This window comes from Eublepharis macularius, chromosome 1 (genome assembly GCF_028583425.1).
Source record: "Eublepharis macularius isolate TG4126 chromosome 1, MPM_Emac_v1.0, whole genome shotgun sequence".
Taxonomy (NCBI): Eukaryota; Metazoa; Chordata; class Lepidosauria; order Squamata; family Eublepharidae; genus Eublepharis; species Eublepharis macularius.
The window spans coordinates 29,742,015-29,763,691 of record NC_072790.1 but is presented as its reverse complement, the minus strand read 5'-3'; the positions used below and the strand labels follow the sequence as shown (position 1 = coordinate 29,763,691).

Below are 21,677 nucleotides of genomic sequence, written 5' to 3'. Positions count from 1 at the left end.
CTACAAATAAGATATTTGTATTTGAGAGCCATTATAAGTGGTTAGAGGGCTTGGCTAGGATGGGATGGGGGGACGCCAGGTCTGAATCAGCCATAAAGCCTCAGTTCCCAAAAGCTCAGAAATGCTACTTACATGTTGTATCTTTGACTCAAATATCTCCTGGCTAGAATGGGAGCGACATGTTAAGTGTCTTACTATTTGCTTGCAGGCTTCAGTCTTGCCAGAACCACTTTCTCCACTGGAAAAGAGAGCATTTGTTTTGTATTATTTACAATGAAAGTGTTACATGAAGTCTAATCTACAACCTGGGTAAATTATAGGCTTTGTAACTGGGTTTAATGGAAATGAATTGCTTTAAATTCAGGTATCTTAGACTCAACACTGGTCCTATTTAAATTTATATAAGCAAGGGAAAGAGAGGGCTTGAATATTCTTACTCCAGTCTTATAGGATAGGGGTTCCCAACATTGATAATGATAATAATAATAATAACTGTGCTTATATACCGCTCTTCTAGACAGATTAGTGCCTCACCCAGAGCGGTGAACAAGTTAGTGTTATTATTGTCCCCACAATACAGCTGAGGAGCTGGAGCTGAGAAGAATGGCTTACTCAAGGCCACCTACTGAGCTCATGGCAGTAGTGGGATTTGAACCAGTAGAGTGCTGATTCGCAGCTGCACCACTTCACCACTGTACTACAGCAGCTTTGTTTTGATGAAACAAGAGGGCTTCTAGAATGCTAAGAACATGTAGTCAGTGCTACAATCCAATGGCTGTTACAGAGGATGAGTCCATTCCCAAAATACTGAAAAGTTCTACAAAATATTCTTCAGTTCCAAACCAAGCGTCTTTCTATAATGGAGGACGCTGTTCCCAGCAGACACAAAGATCTCTTCTGACACGCCTCCTGCTCCAGGGGTCCCAGCCTTTTTGAACTTGTGGCCACTCTGCAATTCTGACACAAGTTGGTGGGTGCAAATGCAAAATGGCTGCCACAGGCGGTGGACCAGACACACAGAGGAAGCCCAAGTGCTGGGGAGAAGAGGGGTAATTTTAAAAATACACTGGCAAAAGAGGAGCCCAGTTGTGATTTCACGTCGCCCTTGTGTGAACTGAACCCATGATTCATGAATCTTTCTTTGCTGATCCTCCTGCCCAATTTTTTTCATTAAAATTAATGTTTGACAATATTTTGATATTAGCTGCGTAGAAGCACTCATAAATGGTACATAAATGTCATATAGGTGAGGGTGCGTAGGTGCTGTCAAGACACAATTGACTTGTGGTGGTGCAGGCAAGGGACTGTCGAGGCCAGTGAGAAGCAGAGGTGGTTCGCCGTTGCCTTCCTCTGCAGAGTCTTCCTTGGTGTCACCCATCCAAGTTCTGACCCTGCTTAGCTTCCGAGATCTGATGAGACTGGGCGATACTATGCTGCCTTCCCTCCCCATATAATATATAAGAAATATAGAAGAAAATAAATTATTGGAAATATCACTTTTAAAAATGGGCTGAATGAAAAATTGTCAACAACAAGGGATGAAATGGGAGTGAAAAGGGGCACATTTGTACATCCCTAGGTGAATCAAGGATGAATCTTTCACCTGAGGATAAAGCATTGCGGGCGCCTCTCTTGGAAGAGTAGGTGAAAGGCCCTTTCAGCACAGGCAAATATGTGTGGTGGAAGAGAGGAGCTGATTCTCCCCGAGTTGCTGAGATAAAGTTGGGTGACCTGAAAAATAATGACATGAAACTTGGAATGAATCATTCTTTCAAAATGAACAATGTATCTGCGGGTTAAGGTCATCCTCTGTTTGCATGTATAATGGTGTCAAACAGGGGCCATTTTCACACTGCTTACTGGCCATGGAACATCGTGCCAAGCTCCCGGAACGACAGCATCTTCCAGGTGCGATTTCGCGCAAGAACGGCTGTTCTCGTGTGAATTCGCACCAGGAAGACGCGGTCATTCCGGGAGCTTGGCGCGACGTTCCGTGGTGGGAAAGCAGGTTGTACTTGGGCACCGACTCTATTTAATGTTTATATCAACTCAGTGGTTAACTCAGTTTATGTGACTCCAGTATCCATCCCTCTAAACTGGCCTCTAGACTGGTTTCAGCTTTACTTTACGCAGATGATACACTCCTGCTCTCTTGCAGCAATGCAAGTTTAAGACTGTACTGTGATAATAATCTATTAATTATAGCAAGTCCAAAATCATTGCGTTCACCAGAAGGAGATCTAAGCATAGATGGACAATCAACAGGAATGTTTATGAGCAGGAGGAATGCTTTAAATATTTAGGAGCACTTTTTCATTCTTCTGGGTCTTGGCACACGCAAATAAAGAACACAATTGGGAACACCCAGGAAAATGTCTCTGCCCTGAAAAATAATTTTACAATAAAGGATGCCAATATCCATGCCAATATCTCTTCACCTATTCATGTCTTTGAGGTCAAGATTATTTCACAGTTGCTATATGGCTCTCAGTTATGAACATATGCCAACTATATATCCTTTGATATATAGTTGGCATACTTGCATTCTTATGATGTTTTTCTACCACAGTTTTGCGTGTTGAAGTGGGCCTAATTTCTCTGGAGACTTGCGCATGGATACAAAGGATTAATTCCTGGCCAAAACTCGTTTTTTCTCCTCTGGGTTTTGCATTTCTAACATTAATAAACTCCTTTCAAAATGGAAAAGTGTCCCTTTCAAAGAAATTACATTCCACTGGATACTCCCCTATCAGCTTGATAGCCTTGGGTTAATTACAAGCTACATATGAAATCAAACAAAAAAAATTGGGATATAGAGCTTTAACGCTATTTAATTTCTGCCACAAATTGCTCTCATTCCCCAGACGAGAAATTGGTGTTGTCAAACTATTTAGCTAAATGATTGATTCCCAAACACAGGCTAGCTTTCACTCAGGCCTGCCTCAATGTTCATTCATCCGTTTTATTAGAAGGATGACCCTGTAGTGTGCCATTTCATAAGCATCTATGGGCTTGTGCTACCGAGGAAACTGGAATGGTTAGTCATGTATTGCTGCATCGCCCGTTTGTGATATAACATCAGTAAACATGCTCTGCTTCTCCATGTTATCTGAACTGCTCCCCCCCTGCACCGCTCCTCTGCTTCAATTGTGATTCCCATACACAGGCTCGCTTTCACTCTGGTCTTCCTCTGGGCATAAAACAGGGGTCACTGAGGAGGTGAGAGGAAGGAGACAGCTGTGAATTTCTTGCATTGTGCAGGGGGTTGGACTAGATGACCCTTGTCTCCTTGCAGACAAGGGCCGTTTCCACATGGCTTACTTTTGTTCGTAAGGACCCGGAACATCACGCAAAAAACGCGGAAGACCGCGTTTTCTCGCGCGAGATTTGCGTGACGTTGCACAACTTCGCACAAATCTCGCACGAGAAAACGCGATCTTCCGCGTTTTTTGCACGATGTTCTGGGTCCTTACAAACAAAAGTAAGCCGTGTGGAAACGGCCCAGGTCTGAGAGTAGTCTTGCTATCTTGTCCAATTGTCCAATTTTCATCTTTGTACGGAGTTACTTTGTTTGAAAGTTGATAAACTCAGCACAGGTGTATAAAAGAAAGTATACAGCAGATGTACACTGTCGAAGTTTCGAAGAAAATGCTTACCATTGGGGAATAAATGGGAAGTTCTTTAAATGGGTTAACAAGCAGCAGTATATCTCCAATGTAGGTCTTAAAGGAAGAGAAAAATAGGGATATAGTTAGCTGACTGTGAAATAAGTGACACCTTTCTGCAGGTCAGGTGTTTTCTTTCAGAAGGAAAGGCTGGTAAAATGTTCAAATCCCACCAGGGCCGTTTCCACACGGCTTACCTTGTTCCAGAAAACGGCGAAATCTCGCGCGAAATTACGCTGTTATTGCATCTTCTCGCACTACTTCGCATGATAACAGGGTCTTCTCGTGTGATTTCGTGCGAGATTTCACTGTTTTCCGGAACAAGGTAAGCTGTGCGGAAACGGCCCAGCTGACAGCTAAAGTAGAGATTTCCCATGAACACAGCAGCTTGGGGTTGCAAACTGGATTATGATCATGACATTAGGGTAGGGGATGCTTAAATCCCTTCCTTCTTTACCATTTCCTAACCTAAATCTCCTCCAAACTACCTTTAATTCCATTAGGGTGGGGAGAAGAGGTACAGATGCCCTGTACCGTGTCACTTCCCTGCTCTTCAAAGTAGCCATATAAGGCGGCCTGATTAATCAAAAATAAAAACTGTGCACAATCCTAAACGTGGATCTGGCACGTCACTTCCAGTTTGACCCTGAGATGTATGCAAATGTTCTCTTTCACCCCTTTAAAAGACAAGCTGCAAGCTTTTCACCAAAAAGTAGTACTTTGCAGAAATTATAAAGAATAGCATAACAGATGTTGATAAAATATCATATGTGAAATTAATTGGAAGTTTCTGAGCAGCTAAAGTCAGGAAAAGTTACTAATTTTCTCACTGTGTAAAATTGGCCATGGATGAGCCCTGTGAGCTACAAGGCCACACACTGCTCCAAAGTTATGTACATAGATCTCTGCTGAAAATGGCGTGGGAGGAGGTAGAAGACTCTTCTCCTCCCATGCTGTGGTCCAAGCAAAAAAGTTGGGTCAGGGGAACCCAGACACAACTTGCTAAAAAATGTAATGTTTAGTTTGGTCTTAAATGTTTAGACTAAACAATGTAGTGACTAATGTGCAAGCCTACAAGCTGTGCCATTGCATGGCTATTGTAGGCAGACAGGGTCTATCATTAGGGGTGTGCAGTGTGCACCCAAAAAATATTCGGGTTTCCCACTTCGGGTTTAACCGAAGCAGGAAAACAATTTGGAATAACCCGAATCCCGAAGTGGCAAACTGCTTCGGGATTTGGGTGTTTAAATCGCTTCAGTATGCGCCGTAAAGATTTGGGAATCTTTACAGAGCACACAGAAGCTCAAAGCAACTCTTTTCTTGCTGCTTGCAAGCGGTTCCCTCCTTCCCCTCCCATTGGGGAAAAAAGCAGCGTGATGGGAAGTTTAAAGCAACACTTTTCTTGCCACTTGCAAGTGGCGAGAAAAGTGTTGCTTTCAAATGCCTCGCTGCTTTCTTCACCCAATGGGAGGGGGAGTGCTCTCCCATGCAATGCAAACAGCTAGAAAAGTGCGAGGCCTGGCTGCTGCTGCTTTGCCCAAAGCTTCCTGAAGTGATACAAATCCCTTCGGAAAGCTTTGCTTCAGGATTCCCAAATCAGCTCAGCAATGCTGGGGCCAATTCGGGAATCCCAAATCTTTCCAAATTGAGCCCGATGCACACATCCATCTCTATCATGAGAAATGTGTACTTGTACACAGTACTATGTCGTTAATTCTTTTGCATTTCCAACTTGCCAAAGAAGAAAGAAGAGGACAAGGATGTTTCTTAAATCCCTCCCTTTTTTCCATTGGTAGTGGAAGATTTCTCTAATTCAAACTCAGTTATGTTAGACTTCCTAAACTACTTTACTAGTCTGGACTGTGGTTCAAATCTTGGCTATTACCAGAGGTCACATAGCCAGAGTTCATACCAAGTTTTTGGGGTGCTGTGACCCACTGCAGACAGCTATGCTGGGCATCTATCTCTCTTGTCCCATATTAGAGCTAGGCCTGGTTGGTTTACAGCATTGGGAAGAAATGGCTGATGGACTGCTAGACCAATTAGACATTTCTTTCCTTTCCTTTCCTGATACAGCTCTTTTGACCGCAGCCAGCCAGATTCCACATAGCGAACGGGGGTTGGATCTCACTTCAATCACAAAAGTTTTTTAAATTTTAAACTGGATTGCTAACAGGTAGGATGCCAGTGATCTGGTGATATATGGATCTTGTAAAAAAAATAAAGGCTCTAATATTTGTGAGCTTATTCCTCTCAAGTACTGAGGGAATCCAGCTCTTTCTCTCCTCGCTGAAATTGGGACATTTGATAACTAGATGAGCCAAGTTACCTATCTTTCCCATATTGCAATTCAGAATCATTTTCTGCATTCTCTCATAAACAGATACAGGAAGAGTTAGAAGGCACTCACATATATCTGATTGTTACTGAAGCGCTTCTGAATTTCGTATAGTAAACTGCTGTCTGTCAGCTCGCTCAGAGTAGCCAGGTCATCATTTGGCGCCGGAGGCATTAACTTCACCTGAGAAAATGCAAAAACTACATCAAAATCATTGAGGTGGCCTGATTTCAATATGCTGGAAACAAAAAGAGGCAGCTGGACCATTAGTCAGCAATGGAGTGAAAAGAGTACTAAAGGAGGATATGGAGATTGTAGAAAAGCTAAGGGAATTATTTGCATCAGTCTACATTTTGGGTGAGAGGGGATCTGAAAAAGTAAGTCAAGGAGATATGGCAGGAAAGAATGTTCTAGGGCTGAGAAATTAAAAACTTACAAGGTCCTCACATTTAGACAGCACATAACTTGGTGTTCTTAAAGAACTCAAATATAAAACTGCTGTCTACTCACTTGAACTAAACTGATGCTGAACTTGCATATAACTATCTAAAAGAATGTTCAACAGGTTGTTAAGCTGGAATTGTAAATAATGTTGGGCGATACATCACAAAACGATAAGCTATAGCGTTATCTTACACTGAAATTGGTAGGAAATGTATCTTGGAATCCAAACCCTGGTTTCTTTTCTCTAAGAAAGCTAAAAAAATGCCAGAGACATGTTTTCAGTGTTTGTTAGTGGGATGAAGGGGGGTGAAATACCCAGAGATTTCCCAGTCTACACGTACATCATACAAACAACGTCTAGATTCTTCAGCAACATGTATTATTTATATCTGGATGTCTCAAGTAATTCCAAAGAGAATGACTAGAAGGCTCGATAAAAGACAGGCAGCTTACATGGCATCAGAGCATGCATATTGAAAGGCCTTCTTCATATTAAAAACTGCATTCTCACTGACATTGATTGAGGCTAATACATTTTTCACCAACTCCATTTCTATATATCAAAGCAGGTTGCACTCTGGGTGAAGTGAAGCATTTTAACCACTTTTGCATCTAAAAATGGGAAGCAAACTTCAACTTAAATTTCCCCACAGAAGTGAATGGAAGCAACATGCTGGGCAGAGCAATCATCTGATCCAGCCTAACCTGGGCCTCGATCTGTTCATCTTTACACTGGTATGTTATACTATCCCAACAAAGAAAGAGAAAGAACAAATTCTATCAATTTTTTTTTGAAAAAGAAGGGCTGCAGGCACACTGGGCATTTGGAGCCCCCTGACAGCAAAATTCCCAAGGAATTAGTTGAGCCTGCCCTCCGAGCCAGCAGAGGAAGTTGGCCAAGACACTGTATCAGCTAGAAAAGTCTGGTGCTCTTAACACACCCCATACAAATGTAATTCTGATTTCTTTTTAATATGAATGAACAGAAAGCCTGAGTCACTGAGTTATGATGACCCTGTATTTTTAATGGCAAGAAAAATGTTGCTTTAAAATGCCCTGCTGCTTTTTTCAGCTGAGGAGGAGGAGGGGAGGGGCCCCTTCTCCCTCTCCCCTCCACTGAAAAAGCTATCAGCATTTTAAAACAGCGTTTTCAGCTGATGGGAGGGGAATCCCCCTCCTGTCAGTCGAAAAAAAACTGCTGGCTTTGAAAGCAGCAACTCTTTTCTTGCAAGGAAAGTATCACTGCTTTCAAATGCCCTGCTACTTTTTTCAGCTGAGGGGAGGAGGAAGAGGTCCCTTCTCCCTCTCCCCTCTGCTGAAAAAGCTGCTGGCTTTTTTCAGCTGATGGGGGGAATCCCCCTCCTGGCAGTGGGAAAAAACTGCTGGCTTTGAAAGCAGCAACACTTGGGCTGATCAGGGAGGAAAGGGACGGTGCCACTGGACATGTGATGTGCCAGAATGCTGTTCCACAGCGTTTCGGTTGAAAAAAAAGCCCTGTCTACATTCTTAATTCTTTCACACACACCCCTCCTCCTTGAGGTGCTAGGAAATCAGAAAAATCCCTACGCTCGCTCTGCAATAGAGAATTTTAAATGGTAGGTAGCATCCCTTGGGGGAGAATTTCATCCCAACTGGGCAGTGGGGAGTTACGCCCAGAGATGTGTTTCCTACAGAAACTAATATAACAAGTAAGAATAGTAGTACAAAGTATCTGAACAGAATTAATACATAGTAAAATGACTTACAGGGCAATCCTATGCAGATTTCTTCTAGTCTAAGGTCACGGAAATCAATGGCCTCGGACTGGAGTAATTTTGCATAGAACTGTGCTGCAAAAATGTTCAAGAACAAGATCAACTCCAATAAAATTTCAATACACATATAAACTATTCCAGCAGGCCACACAACTCCTTTAAAAAAGATCTTAACTGATCTGAATGGACCAGATACACCTCCCCTGGGAAGGAGGGAGTTCCAAAGAGAAGAGGTCCACAAAGAAGACCTTAAACCTAGCCAACAATTTGAGAGGATAAGCATAGCCTTCTTAGAGAAGTCTGTGGCATAGTTGGAACCAGGGCTTTTTTTCTGAGGAAAGAGGTGGTGGAACCCAGTGGGTTGCCCTTGGAGAAAATGGTCACATGGCTGGTGGCCCCACCCCCTGCTCTCCAGACAGAGGGGAGTTTAGATTGCCCTCCGCGCCAGCGGCGCGGAAGGCAATCTAAACTCCCCTCTGTCTGGAGATCAGGGGGCGGGGCCACCAGCCATGTGACCATTTTCAAGAGGTTCCGGAACTCCGTTCCACCGCGTTCCAGCTGAAAAGAAGCCCTGGTTGAAACATATAGGAGGAAGAGCTTCTTCTGATATCCGGGACCCAGCCTGCTCAGTGCTTTAAATGTCAAAACCAGCATTTAGAATTGTGCCAACATCAAATCAACAACCGATGAAGAGGTGTAAGAATTAGTTTGATAAGGCCTCTGCAGGGTGCGGCTGTCAAGAGCCTCGGCATCCCATTGTGGGTCAGTTATCAGATGCTGCTCCTCGATCTTGACTGGAAGCATAAACGCCTCTCCTGAAGCCTCCTCAGCCTCACAACAAACTCCTGCGGTGTGGAATCACCCATCAGCACCCACATGCTTGCTCACTTGCAGATACAAAGCCAGACTTCGGTTATTAGAAAATTTGGCTGAAACTGAAGTAAAAACCACTCTCAGGTTCCAGAGCTAAGCATTTGGGGCACTGGACAGACATATTACCTGTTCAATTTTCATTGCACTGTTCACCGTGACGCTTTTGGATGCGTTGTCTTGTTGCTGCTGCTTCCATGAACCTTTAGCTACGTCTTTGAACATGGTGTCTCTTTCCAGCAAACTGTCTTGTTTGGCAATTGGCAAAGCCAAAGGGTTGCTGTGGAAGAGAATCAATAAAGCAATCGAGGACTCCCTTTTGAAAATTCTGGCTCGCAACAGTGCTCCAGAACTTACGCAACTGAAATAGCTCGCAACGCGACTGTTTCCAGTTTGAGATGCTGGAAGGAAAGCATTTCCGTTGGACTGGGCCTGGTGCATTTGTGACTTTGTGTGTGGGGGGGTCATAATCATTTCTCTGACCTCAAATGACCTCCCAAGAGCTGCTTGCCCTATTTGGGGACCAAACAAGCAATCAGTGGGGTAAATAACAGCTTTACAGACTGTTCAACAAGAAGAAAACAGCACAGAGGGAAGTTAATTGACCATTCCCTGAACCCAGGGCTCATTTCCAGGGGGAACACATAGGAACGCAGTTCTGGCAGTTCCCCCAACAGTCAGGTGGCCCTGCCCACCTGACTTTTGGACATTTTGGGCCATTTAGGTCTCGATTGGGGCTGAAATGGCCCAGATCGGGGCCAAAACGGCCCAAATCGGGTTGGTGCCGGGCGGGGGAACCCTCCCTTGCCCAGCACCGACCCGATCCTGGCTGTTTCACCCCCAATACGGGCCAAAACGGGCCCAAAATGGCCATTTTGGGCCCGTTTCGGCCTGGATTGGGGCCAAAATGGCCCTTTTCGGGCCACTGCCGGGTGGGGGAACACTCCCCCATCTGGCAGCAGCCGAATCCCGGCCATTTTGGCCTGATCAAGGGGTGTGGCATATGCTAATGATTTATGCTAATGAGTTCCTGCAGCTCTTTTTCTATGAAATGACCCCTGCCTGAACCAAATTACCAATGCAAATTGCCACACCTCCCTGTATTTAGCAATCAAAACCATGCTAAAGATCCATTGTTTGAAGGGAGTTTGTGGAACCGTGATTAAGAATATTGCACTAGAATAGTGCAGGATTCACTTTTTTAAAGATATAACCATTGATTTCTCTCCTTTTTCTCATTCAAAAGAATAATTTCTCTTTAATTTCGTTTTGATTTCTCTTTGTAGTTTTCTGTTATACCTCTACACTCCCTTTTTTACTTCAGCCCTTGCAGGGGCCGGGGGTTGATGTTACACACCACAAGGTGCTCTAGCAGGAGAGTAGGAAGATTTGGGAAGACACTGTCTGCCTCTGAGCATCTGCAGAGCGAAATTCTGAAATGTTGCTCAGACCCCCTTCCTGCCCCTCTTCTCTTCAGATTTCTCTTCTGATCAAAACAGAATTGATTTGAAAGAGACCCCAAAAGCCTAAAAAGAGAGAAAGAAAGGGCTTGCTGGATTTCAGGGGGAAACTGAGTAAAGAGGGATTAAGAGAATTCCTCTTTACAGCATGAGACCAGGATTTGGGAGCTCTGGATTCAAATCCACGCTCAGCCACAAACTGGGTGACCCTGAACTAGTTACATTCTCTTACTCTAACTCGTTGTGAAGCAGAAGCGGGGAGTGGAGATCCATGAAAGCCACCTTAAGTTCAAAGGAAAGGCAGGAGAAAAATGGACTAGGCAGATGGAAAGACACTTTTTATGGATCTTGTCTAACTTCATTCTCACACAGTTGCTCTGTCGGAGGACACCTGCAACTCCCATCCTAGGCCAAAGCTGTATTTATCTCACCAAAACAACTTGGATAGAAAATTCCCTGTCACCCACCTTTGCCTTAGAAGACAATAACCAACCTAAAATGTGGGAAATACCTCCTGGAAGGGTTATATAGGCAAGGTAATTGGCAATCTGGAACTTCAACATTAATAATCCCTGGCAACTTGAATGCTAACATAGTAGAACCCAGATGCCAGGCACCCCGGGAAATTTATTCATTTATTAAATTCTGGTAAAGAGTGGCAGGACTCGAATCTGGAGAACCAGGTTTGATTTCCCACTCCCCCACTTGAAGCCACCTGGATCAGTCACAGCTCTCTCAGAGCTCTCTCACTCCCACACACCTCACGTGTCTCTTTGTGGGGATAATACTGACATTGACATTATAAACTACTCTGAGTGTGGGGTTAAGTTGTCTTGAAGAGTGGCATATAAGCACAAGATTGTTTACCTCCTCTCCACCATATTTAGTGCTCGAGGCGGTGGTTCCTCAGGATGCCTGAGTACTTAGCATGAACACCTCAGAAACTACATGTCCCAGGGTTCCTTGTTCCTGGAAAGCCAGCTCTATTGCTGCTTCCAGGTATACTAGAAGGGAAAGTGGTAGAGACTTGATTTGTAATGAGTTCAATGGGGCAAATTCTTAAGTTCAGCATTCTAAGCCCCACCCCTCCAACTGCCATCAATTTTGAATTTTACTAGTAAACAAATTCATTGCCCGTAAGAGGAAAGATACTCACAGCTTATTTGAGAGTGTTGGCAGTTGATGGATGATCTCTTCATATGGTCCTTCCTGCTGTAAAGCAGCAAGGGAATCCTTAGTCTTTTCTTGCCAGACACTTTCCACATCCAGCAACATCTCTTCAATAAACTCTGAGGCAGCAACATCTACTTGCGATGTGAGCAACAGTGATCACAAGGGAAAAAAACAGAGGTAAAGCGTGAATTACACCCAAAAAGCAAACATGTATTTGTTTACTCAATTTATAGCCCACCTTTCTCCTCAGTGGGGAACCAAAATGGCTTACATAATTCTCCTCGCCTCCATTTTATCCTCACAACAACCCTGTGAGGTAGCGTAGGCTGAGTGTGCGTGACTGGAGCAAGGTCACCCAATAAGCTTCCATGGCAGGGTGGGGATTTGAACCTGGGACTCCCAAATCATAGCCTGACACTAACCACTACACTACACTACACTACACTGGCTTTCTTATTTCTCTGGATTTATTGTGTAACAATGTGTGCACCGTCTGAAAAATCATGGTAGTTGCCTTCAAATATGAAATTATGGCATTTGTGGTTACAAGTTAGTAATCTCATCCAAGTTTTCTGTAAAATACTTAGCTTGGTACCACTCCGATCCGCCAACATATGGGCTTGGATCCCATACATGCCATCCACTTGTGTAAGGCGCGCCTCCATTGCAGAGTACGGTCCTCCGGTTCTAGGAACAGAACTTTCTGTTCATGCAAAACTTGACTGACTGGAAGAGGACCAGTGCCAGAGAATCACACTCCTCAAGGGATCCAAGCCAAGTATAGGATAAAAACCACAGTTCTGCTCAGATCGTCAGTACACTTATTGTCCTAATTATATCTCGCTCACTAGCCCAATACAGGGCTCTCCAAGCAGCTTGGAGCATTTGGTTGTTCAATCTGGAGACTGTCGTTTCCAGCAAGTGCATGTTTTAATTTTTACAATTTTTTAATTAAATTTTAATATTGCAAACAGAAATTTTTACAAGTCTCTGGACACATTTCCGTATGTTCATGTGTACACCATTCACAAATAACACTCACTGTGTGTTCATCATGAACATATACCTACACAATTGTCATTTATTCATCTTATCTACTTTGCAGCCTACAGAGATCCTATATTAGCACCAGAGCAGACATTTGATTTGGTGGTAAGGATGAGAAGGGGACAAGGGGAGCTCCTTCCTCCTCTTTTTATTGGTTTATTCTTTGACATGATCTTTAGAGGGAATCCCAACCATATTGACATTTGATTTATATATCACCCTTCAAGACAACTTAATGCCCCCTCAGAGAGGTTTACAAAGTATATTATCAACATCCTCATGACAATCACCCTGTGAGGTGGGTGGGGCAGAGAGAGCTTCGGCCTCTCCGAGAGAGGTCCCCCAGCAGGCTTCAAGTGGAGGAGTGGGGAATCAAACCTGGCTCTCCAGACTACAGTCCTGCCACTCTTAATCACTACATCAACCTGGCTGGTAGACTAGAAGCACCATGCAGCAATCTTTTACAAAGATGAAATATCAATCAAACCCTTCTTTTTAGCTTCACTGTTAAAACTCTCCACTGTTGGACCCTTCTGTGATAATCTGGCTAATAAACTGTATGAAAACAAAGAAAGTCCTCCACATCGATACATGTTCTGTACAAGGACTAACACTCACCGGAAGGCTTTTCATCATTACAGTTGAGCAGACTGGGGTTCGCCCGATGTGTCAGGAGGAGTTTCACAATATTTGCCTAGCAAGGGGAGAAAACAGTAAAGTGAGGCAAGCAAGACAGCAAGGTGGACCAAGGCCATTTTCACACTACTTACCTTGCCTTGGGATGACCCGAAACATCACGCAAAAAACACGGAAGATTGCATTTTCTCACGCGAGATTTGCGCGATGTCGCACAAATCTCATGTGAGAAAACGCGATCTTCCGCATTTTTTGCACTATGTTTCAGGTCATTCCAAGGCAAGGTAAGTAGTGTGGAAATGGCCCAAAAGAGAATTCCTTTTATCCGTTGGCTGTATATGTTATCCTATGCTCACTGCTTCTTTTTATACTTATTTAATACCATTTTCTGCATTATTTAACATATCATGTCTACTACTTTATATTTTGTTTCAGACAGCTGTAATTTTCCTCAAGTCTCAGTGAGAAAGGTGGACAACATACAATAAATAAATATGTTTTTTTTAAAAAATTATGTTATTTCTAGTCCACCTTTCTCACTGGGACTCAAGGCAGATTACACAGTGCAAGTCAATATAATCAACAGCTGGAACTTTCAATTAAAATGCAACTGGGTAGGCATTGCAGAAATGTGAAAAGAAACAAATTCAAGTACAGAGATGAAACAGTGCTGAACAAAACATAAGTAATTTGATTTGACATATTAAACAACATCCAGTTCAAACTTATCTACATCAGCAGACAGTACCCAGTAGTATAACCTTCAGTCCCTGCTTAAAGGAGTCTCCTTATTTGCTCATTTTGTTGTCAGATGCAGAATGAAAACAATAGGTTGTATCACTCATATCTACTTGCTAGAAATTTGTAATCATGAAGGAACCTGAGAATTGTCTCTACGGCCAGTGAAATACATCAATCTCAATTATTACCACAGAGAATACCATCACCATTCTCTTGTCATATTCTAATTATTATTAATCTGTTATTAGACATGGAAAGCGAAGGGGGGGGGGAGATTGGCAAAAAAAAATCATGCCCTTTCTTTACCTTTCTAGGGCTAACAGCAGGAGTCTGAGGACAGTGGGGTTTGGGGAAATTAGGGACCTCAGCAGGGTATGATACCACAGAGTCCATGCTCCAGAGCAGCAGTTTCTACCAGGGAAACTGATCTTGGTCATCCAGAGATCAGTTGCAATACTGGGAGGGCTTCAGTCTCCACCTGGAGGTTGGCCACTGGATTAATAGCAGCTCTGGGGATCATTTCCATTAGCAAACTCATGTGATTAAATGGCTTCTAACCACCCCACCCCCCATGCCGTGGCCCAATTCCAAATGTGGTCCCCTGCAGCACCTATTGCCCTCTAAAGGACTCTCGGAAGCTCTACTCGCATATCTCCCAGTGTTGCATCTAATTAGACTCTGAGTTACTAAGCAGGGCTAACCAGCAATGCTCTAGATGATGTGCTGCCTTCTAATTACTATTACCTGCCAAAAAATTCTGACTTTTCCCACTGAGGAGCAAGGAATGCCAGGCAACCCCTTGAATGAGTTACGGTTCTGGGCTCAAGCCAAAAAAGGTTCCTACCACCATACTGTTCTCCCTGCGGCCAGCGTAATAAATCCAGCTGGAATCTTTTCCTACCCATCACCAAGGCAAAGGTATTCAGGTCACTGCTAATTTCAATTAATTTTGTATCTCTTGCTCCTGGAGTGCAGAAGCCTGGCTGCCTTGGTTTCATACTAATTTCATTGCATGCCTAGGAAAAGTGGGAAGTTCAAATGCCAGCTGGCGCATTGCCTTAGACATATTTAGTGCTCCCTCCCGCGCAAGAATCAACTGCTGCACTAAGCTGAGTTTGCAAACTATAGAAGATGTGCAGGACTATAGAACAGCCTGTTATGGATGCCTGAGAAAAGGAGAGCAATCCTATTCCTAACATCAGCATAATGGCTGTAGAATTGATGCACGGGTTGGTTCCTTATGTTCTTCTGGAAGAGGAGCAGGGCTCATTTCGAGAGGGAACGCAGAGGAACGCAGTTCTGGCAGTTCCCCAAAGAGGTCACATGTCAGGTGAACCCGCCCACCTGACCCTCGGCCGTTTTGGGCCCGTTTCAGCCTGGATTGGGGCCAAAATGGCCCGGATCGGGCCTCTGAGAGTAATCCCCTCTGAGTGGGGGATTACTCTCCCACTCAGCAGCGGCCCAATCCTGACCATTTTGGGCCCCTTTTCGGCCATTTTCAGCCCCTTTTTGCCATTTTGGGCCCAATTTCGGCCCTGAATGGCCAGGATTGGGTCCAAAACAGCCAGGATAGGTGATGTCAGGGGGTGTGGCATATGCAAATCAGTTATTCTAATGACACACTTCCAGTGATGGCAAGGACATGGCATATGCTAATGAGTTATGCTAATGAGTTATGCTAATGAGTTCCTCCAGCTCTTTTTCTACGAAATGACCCCTGCAGAAGAGTGTGACAAAAAAACAATATTGCTGCAAACTACAGCTAACTATGCAACTCTGACAAGCTAGACACTTGCCTTGTATCAACAGAAACCATAAACAGGGTGGCTCACAGATGACGTGTCAACATCAGCTGTACTTGAAGAGACAGTCTACACTTGTGGTGACATTGCTCCAACCTGCCACACAGACTAGAATCAGCCCCACAGGCACAAATGCACCAGTGTCATCCACCACTCTGCAGCCAGTGTAAGTCTGAAACAGAAACTTGTGCCGTGAATAACTAACTATACAAACACTTCCTAACCTGTACACTATACAATAAATAATAATGAATGACAATACATCAAAATAGATTTCTTAGTACTTTTCAGTGCAAAATAAGGAATTCATAAAGTGCAAGTGTGTCCAAAAGCGCAAAGAACATTTCTGGCTCAAGCAGTCACAGAGGCTCCCAATCTCATATCAATCTCATATCAACTCCTTTAAATCCGCAGTTGGTAACTGTAAACAAAATTAAACTAGTCCATCAGCACTTAGTCAGTAAATACTTGGATATAAAGTCCACCAAAACTGAGAATGGGAGACAAACGTAGCTTTGGAGAAAAGCTGTAGCTGGAATGTGGTCCTACAAGCAGCTGGCTTGCAAGCCTGTTTCAGTCGATGCCTTTTTCAAGGAATTTGCTGAGTCATCAGTAATTCTTGCCATGTACTTCCTATGTCAGTTACATTCAACCAGCTGAATCAAAATCTATTTTGATTTATTGTCATTCATTATTATTTATTGTATAGTGTACAGCTTAGGAAGTGTTTGTATAGTTAAGTTATTCACGGCACACGTTTCTGTTTCATCTCTTCCCATGAATCTCTCTTTGTCGTTAGCCAGTGTAAGTCTGGCAACTGACATTCCAGAAATCCGTGTGGTATGGGATTAGAATCTGCTTATACCATAAACAACAACAAAACCCCTTTAGACAGGAAAACACAATGATACAGAGATGCACGGGAGGACATTCCAGCAACACATTTGGTCAGCTCCTCACCCCACATGGGAGACGGTAGGCATGGGAATATATGACAGCCACAGGAGGAAAGGTCAGGTTTCCTCAGAGAACAGCACCCTAGTAAGAGGAAGGAGCCATTTTCCAGAGACTGAAGGGGAGAGACATTAGGATATTTGCACCACACCTAGATATAAGATGGGAAGTCACAACCATACCATCACACAAATAAACCCTGTAACTTCCCCAACAATTCAGAGCAATAGAACCTTAAGACTGGAAATAGTAAATGGAAGTTCGAGTCTCACCATGGAGGCCCCACTTCATCTCAGGAAAATGGCATACATTGGGGGGAGGTAGGAGTTCCTCCTCCCCCTGCTACACCATGGTTCGAATTCAAAATGGGCCTCCAGTGCTTTTAAAAGGAGTTCCCACTGTGAACTTGCAACTGCAATATGGCTACAAGTCCCTGTGGCAGACATGTAAACATTGTAACATATAGTTTGGCCTTCAGAAAAAATAATTTGTTAGTTCTGAATTAAAAACTTATGTGGAAGCAGATGAATGGTTTTATCAGAGGGTATTTACATTGTATGGATGTTTTTCCAGTCAAGATGGGAAAGAAATAAATGACACTGAGGAAATTGAAAATGCATAAGGGCGGCAAAGAATTTACAACGTCCATTATTACCAATGCCTTTTAATTTCAAGGGCTTTTTAATGGGTTTATTCCTCATTTAGCAATTGAGCCAATTCATCCATTTAAATTCTTGTCTGTAATAAACCCTTTGTATTTCCCAAGAGAACAGCATTACTGTTCACTTTACAGGCACTATAACTACCTGCCTGCTTATGGAATGAAAAAAAGCTGACTGCGAATACACACAGATTTACCACTTTCTCGCCTGCATATTCCACATGAGGGTTTCTAAAAATATACACTACAGACATGGATACTCCTTTCTGAGCTGGAGCCATGGAGAAAAATAGCTTGTAACTAATTCTAGGGAAAAAACAGCCTTTACCAAATGTTAGTAGCTCCAGAGTATATTCCCCTCAGATTTATCTGATTAATCTTGGAATGTATTTTAACTTCTTATTTTATCACACCATGGCTATCAAGTGGTTATTGCTCAAATGGAATCACAAACAGAGAACCATATTATTTTGTTATACAAATCACATTGCAACGATACAACTCATTTAGCATTTATTTTATTTTATTATATTATATTTATAGTCCGCTCTCCCCGCAAGCAGGCTCAGAGCGGATTAACAACATATAAATACATCTAATAAAACAAATAAAATTCTGGTAGCAATCATATAAACACAGCAATAAAAACATATTAAGACAGACAAACATGAATTAAAAATATCATTATAAATGGGTATTATACTTTTTCTCCTCATGAAACATTTTCTCTAGGACATCTGACATGATCTTTACCATTTTTGATCAGTTTCCTGATCGTCTTGCACTGTCCATGATGTAATAACCTGACAGTGTAACTCAATTTTAAAAGTGTTTTTATTCAAGCATGGGTTTTGGCCCATTGAATATTTTCCTGGTTGCATGCCTACCATACAGTACATTTTTCAGGACTTCAGCTGTTGAATGCATAGTGTCAGAACAAGGTTTCTCTCTGGACTGTTCATCTCAGCAGAACCACAAGTGACAAAAGGCACAGATTGGACACTTGTCTGCTTCCCTCAAGTTTTGATGGGAAATGTAGGCATCCTGGTCTCGCAGCTTCGCTCTCTGACTGCTGTCCAATAGACTTTTCAACTGTCACTTGTCCAACATTCCGCCAAGCTGCCTACATTTCCCATCAAAACTTGAGGGAAGCTGACAAGTGTCCAATCTGTGCCTTTTGTCACTTGTGGTTCTGCTCTCAGCTGGATCGGACTGTTACAGTGTTTACAGTGACTATTCATCTAGCAAATTGTCATGGTACAGTTGCCAGCTCCAGGTTGGGAAATTCTTGGGGATTTGGGGGTGGAACCTGTGGAGGCACCTCAGCAAGGTTTAATGCCATAGACTCCATTCTCCAAAACAGCCATTTTTCCAGGGGAACTGATCTCTGTAGCTTGGAGATCAGTTGTAATTTCAGGAGATCTCCAGGTCCTACTTGGACTTTGGCAACCCTATCTCATGGACCATAGAATGGACTCCCTTTCATACAAAAGCCAGTTTAGTGTAGTGGTTAAGTGCAGCAGGACTCTAATCTGGAGAACTGGGTTTGATAATTCCCCATTCCCCTGCTTGAAGCCAGCTGAGTGGCTTTGGGTCATTCACTGACCCCTCAAGCCCACAAAGCTAACAACCACTCCAACTCCATCAGCATATTTGCTTGGTTATAAATTTTATTTATTTAAGCTATAAACAGTAAACATAAAAGATAAAAGAAACACAATCTAAAAAAACACACTAGCAATACATATAAACACGAAATAACAAACAAGACAAGCAGCCAATAAAAAGAAAATACAGATAAGTAAAAGAAAAAGACAAAAACTAAACTACAAATTGAGTTCCAGTTTTCTCCGCAACAAATATATATAGTTTTCAAAGTCTTGCTTATTCTATGTTAAACATAAGAGCCCTCTTTTTTCTATTGTTCATGATTCTTAATCCATGAATCCAGATATCATCAAATCATTATTATCTATTTCATGTAAAAAGTCTAGACCCATCAGCGCATTTGCCACTGTAAACAGGCACAGCATCTTTTAAGAACTAGTTGCTGGAGTAAAAAGCAACTCAACATGCCTGGGTACTGGGGGCGGCACTATATTGCACTAGAATGAGATTATGTGTGTATTTTATCTTCTCACTGAATGGGATGCTTCTCTCTGACTCCTCCTTCTCTTCCTGTGCCTTTGTGTTCTCTCTCTTCTACTGGTCTTACAACAGGCGAAATGCTTCTACACCTCTCTCCTACGAGAACATGCTAGGATCATGTCCAGCCACACAGTCAGGACTTTTTTTCAGCTGGAACGTGGTGGAACGGAGTTCCGGAACCTCTTGAAAATGGTCACATGGCTGGTGGCCCCGCCCCCTGATCTCCAGACAGAGGGGTGATTAGATTGCCCTCCGCACGGCGCTGAGGACAATCTAAACTCCCCTCTGTCTGGAGATCAGGGGGCGGGGCCACCAGCCATGTGGACCATTTTCTCCGAGGGCAACCCACTGAGTTCCACCACCTCTTTTCCCAGAAAAAAAGCCCTGCACACAATTATCCACACATGTAAAGCTGAATTAGCTAGTCACTTGGGACAGGGGAATGTATTCTTTAGATTAGGCTTCTGTCTCCTTTCCACTACAACAGGGCTGTGAATCTCTCTCAGTAAAAGTAAGTTTTCTCTTTTTATCACATACTTTCCTGAATTTGCTGCACGTGACTCCATGTTTTTCTGACTGTGCAACTTAGTAGAGAAGGTTTAGCCTCAAAGCCTACTAAATAAATATATCCAAGGCAAGTAGCCTCCTTCTGGAATGGCAAGGCATGCTCCTCCTACTTGCAAGAGTGTTAAAGGCCTCAGGCCACACTCCTCCATTGATGGAATAGCAACTCTTGTTTTCTTGTCCCAGTAACTTGACCGTGTCACTTCCAGTTTAAACCAGAAGTGATGTCATCAGGAGCATGCAGAGAAGCAGCGTGCCCCTCCCCTGGGTTTCCAAGTCGGACAACTTGGCAACTCTAGTCATAACTTAATTTCTGACAGGAGCCATAAATTCTTCCACTAAGCAAATCATATTCATGTCATTTAATTGGTGAAATGTTCTTTTAAATTAAATTCAAATGTTCTCGCAAAAAACTAGGCATTTAGTCTAGGGGCCACTTTTGTAATCTTGATGGCTGGCTGCCATTTTTAAAAATGGTGGCAATGATTGACAAAATAAATGAAGATGAACATCTTGGTGCTTAGAAGGATAATTTTCAATTTTTAAATGAGTATTGCAATAGCCTGAACATTCCTTGGTTTTTAATAAATAATGGCCCATTGATTGGTAGCTCTACGCTTTTTAAATGCAAAAACCATAAACGCAACACAATTTTTTGAAACAGTTCAAGTGGAAAGTTTTTCTAATTTCCTCAAAGTTACATTTCACAGATTATTCAATGATTATACAATTGTTTCAACTTATTTTGTAGCTTAGCCTGTCATCACGAGCCTAGAGGGGAAAAAATGTCCAGTCCCCTTAATAGAGGCGTAATGGGATGTTATTTATCAGCTGATATTATTTACCTCCATGCCATTAAAAGTTTCAGCTACCCACACCTCTATTAAAGGGATAGGGCATTTTTCTCCAGGCGTGTTGACAACCTGACCCATGAAATCTCACACAGTAGATGTCCTAAATTGAAGTATTCTTCTTCTACATCATTAGAGCAAAAGCTTTAATTGGATCATAAACATCCATTTTAACTGTTTATCGGCAATTTCATTATATCTGGCAGTCCAGTTGCAGTAATGCTTCAGAGATTTCAAAACACCCAGCAATGAAATCGATCCAAGATACAGGCTAGTGCAGCAGTTGAAGGATGAACACAATTCATTCACGAGAAAATGAAGTTTTATTTTGTTATATACTTTGATATAAAAGAGTGGATAGTCCAGTACTCCTATACCGTAGACCTTGAGAACAGGCCTGAATGACTTTGAGAAAGATGGCTACAGGCCTTCCACATTTTTTTCTTTTTTTTTTTTAAAGAATTTTTATTGGATTAGAAACATATAATAACAATTACAATCACATTCTTTAATTTTTTCTAATTCTAACCCCCTCCCTTTCCCCCCCTTTTTATTGACTTCCAACAGTT

At 42.7% G+C, this 21,677-nt stretch overlaps 1 protein-coding gene across 1 annotated transcript in view; it reads right to left on the bottom strand.

The window, feature by feature from the left end:
- Positions 1–21,677, bottom strand: part of MYO16 (myosin XVI) — a 143,245-nt gene that overhangs the window by 70,756 nt on the left and 50,812 nt on the right. Inside the window, exons 8-14 of the mRNA XM_054970913.1 lie at positions 13,370–13,445; positions 11,688–11,835; positions 9,201–9,351; positions 6,076–6,186; positions 3,657–3,722; positions 1,604–1,731; positions 133–238 (exon numbers count right to left, since the gene is read on the bottom strand). Of these exons, the coding sequence (XP_054826888.1) occupies positions 133–238; positions 1,604–1,731; positions 3,657–3,722; positions 6,076–6,186; positions 9,201–9,351; positions 11,688–11,835; positions 13,370–13,445 (786 nt within the window). The remainder of the gene's footprint in view (positions 1–132; positions 239–1,603; positions 1,732–3,656; positions 3,723–6,075; positions 6,187–9,200; positions 9,352–11,687; positions 11,836–13,369; positions 13,446–21,677) is intronic.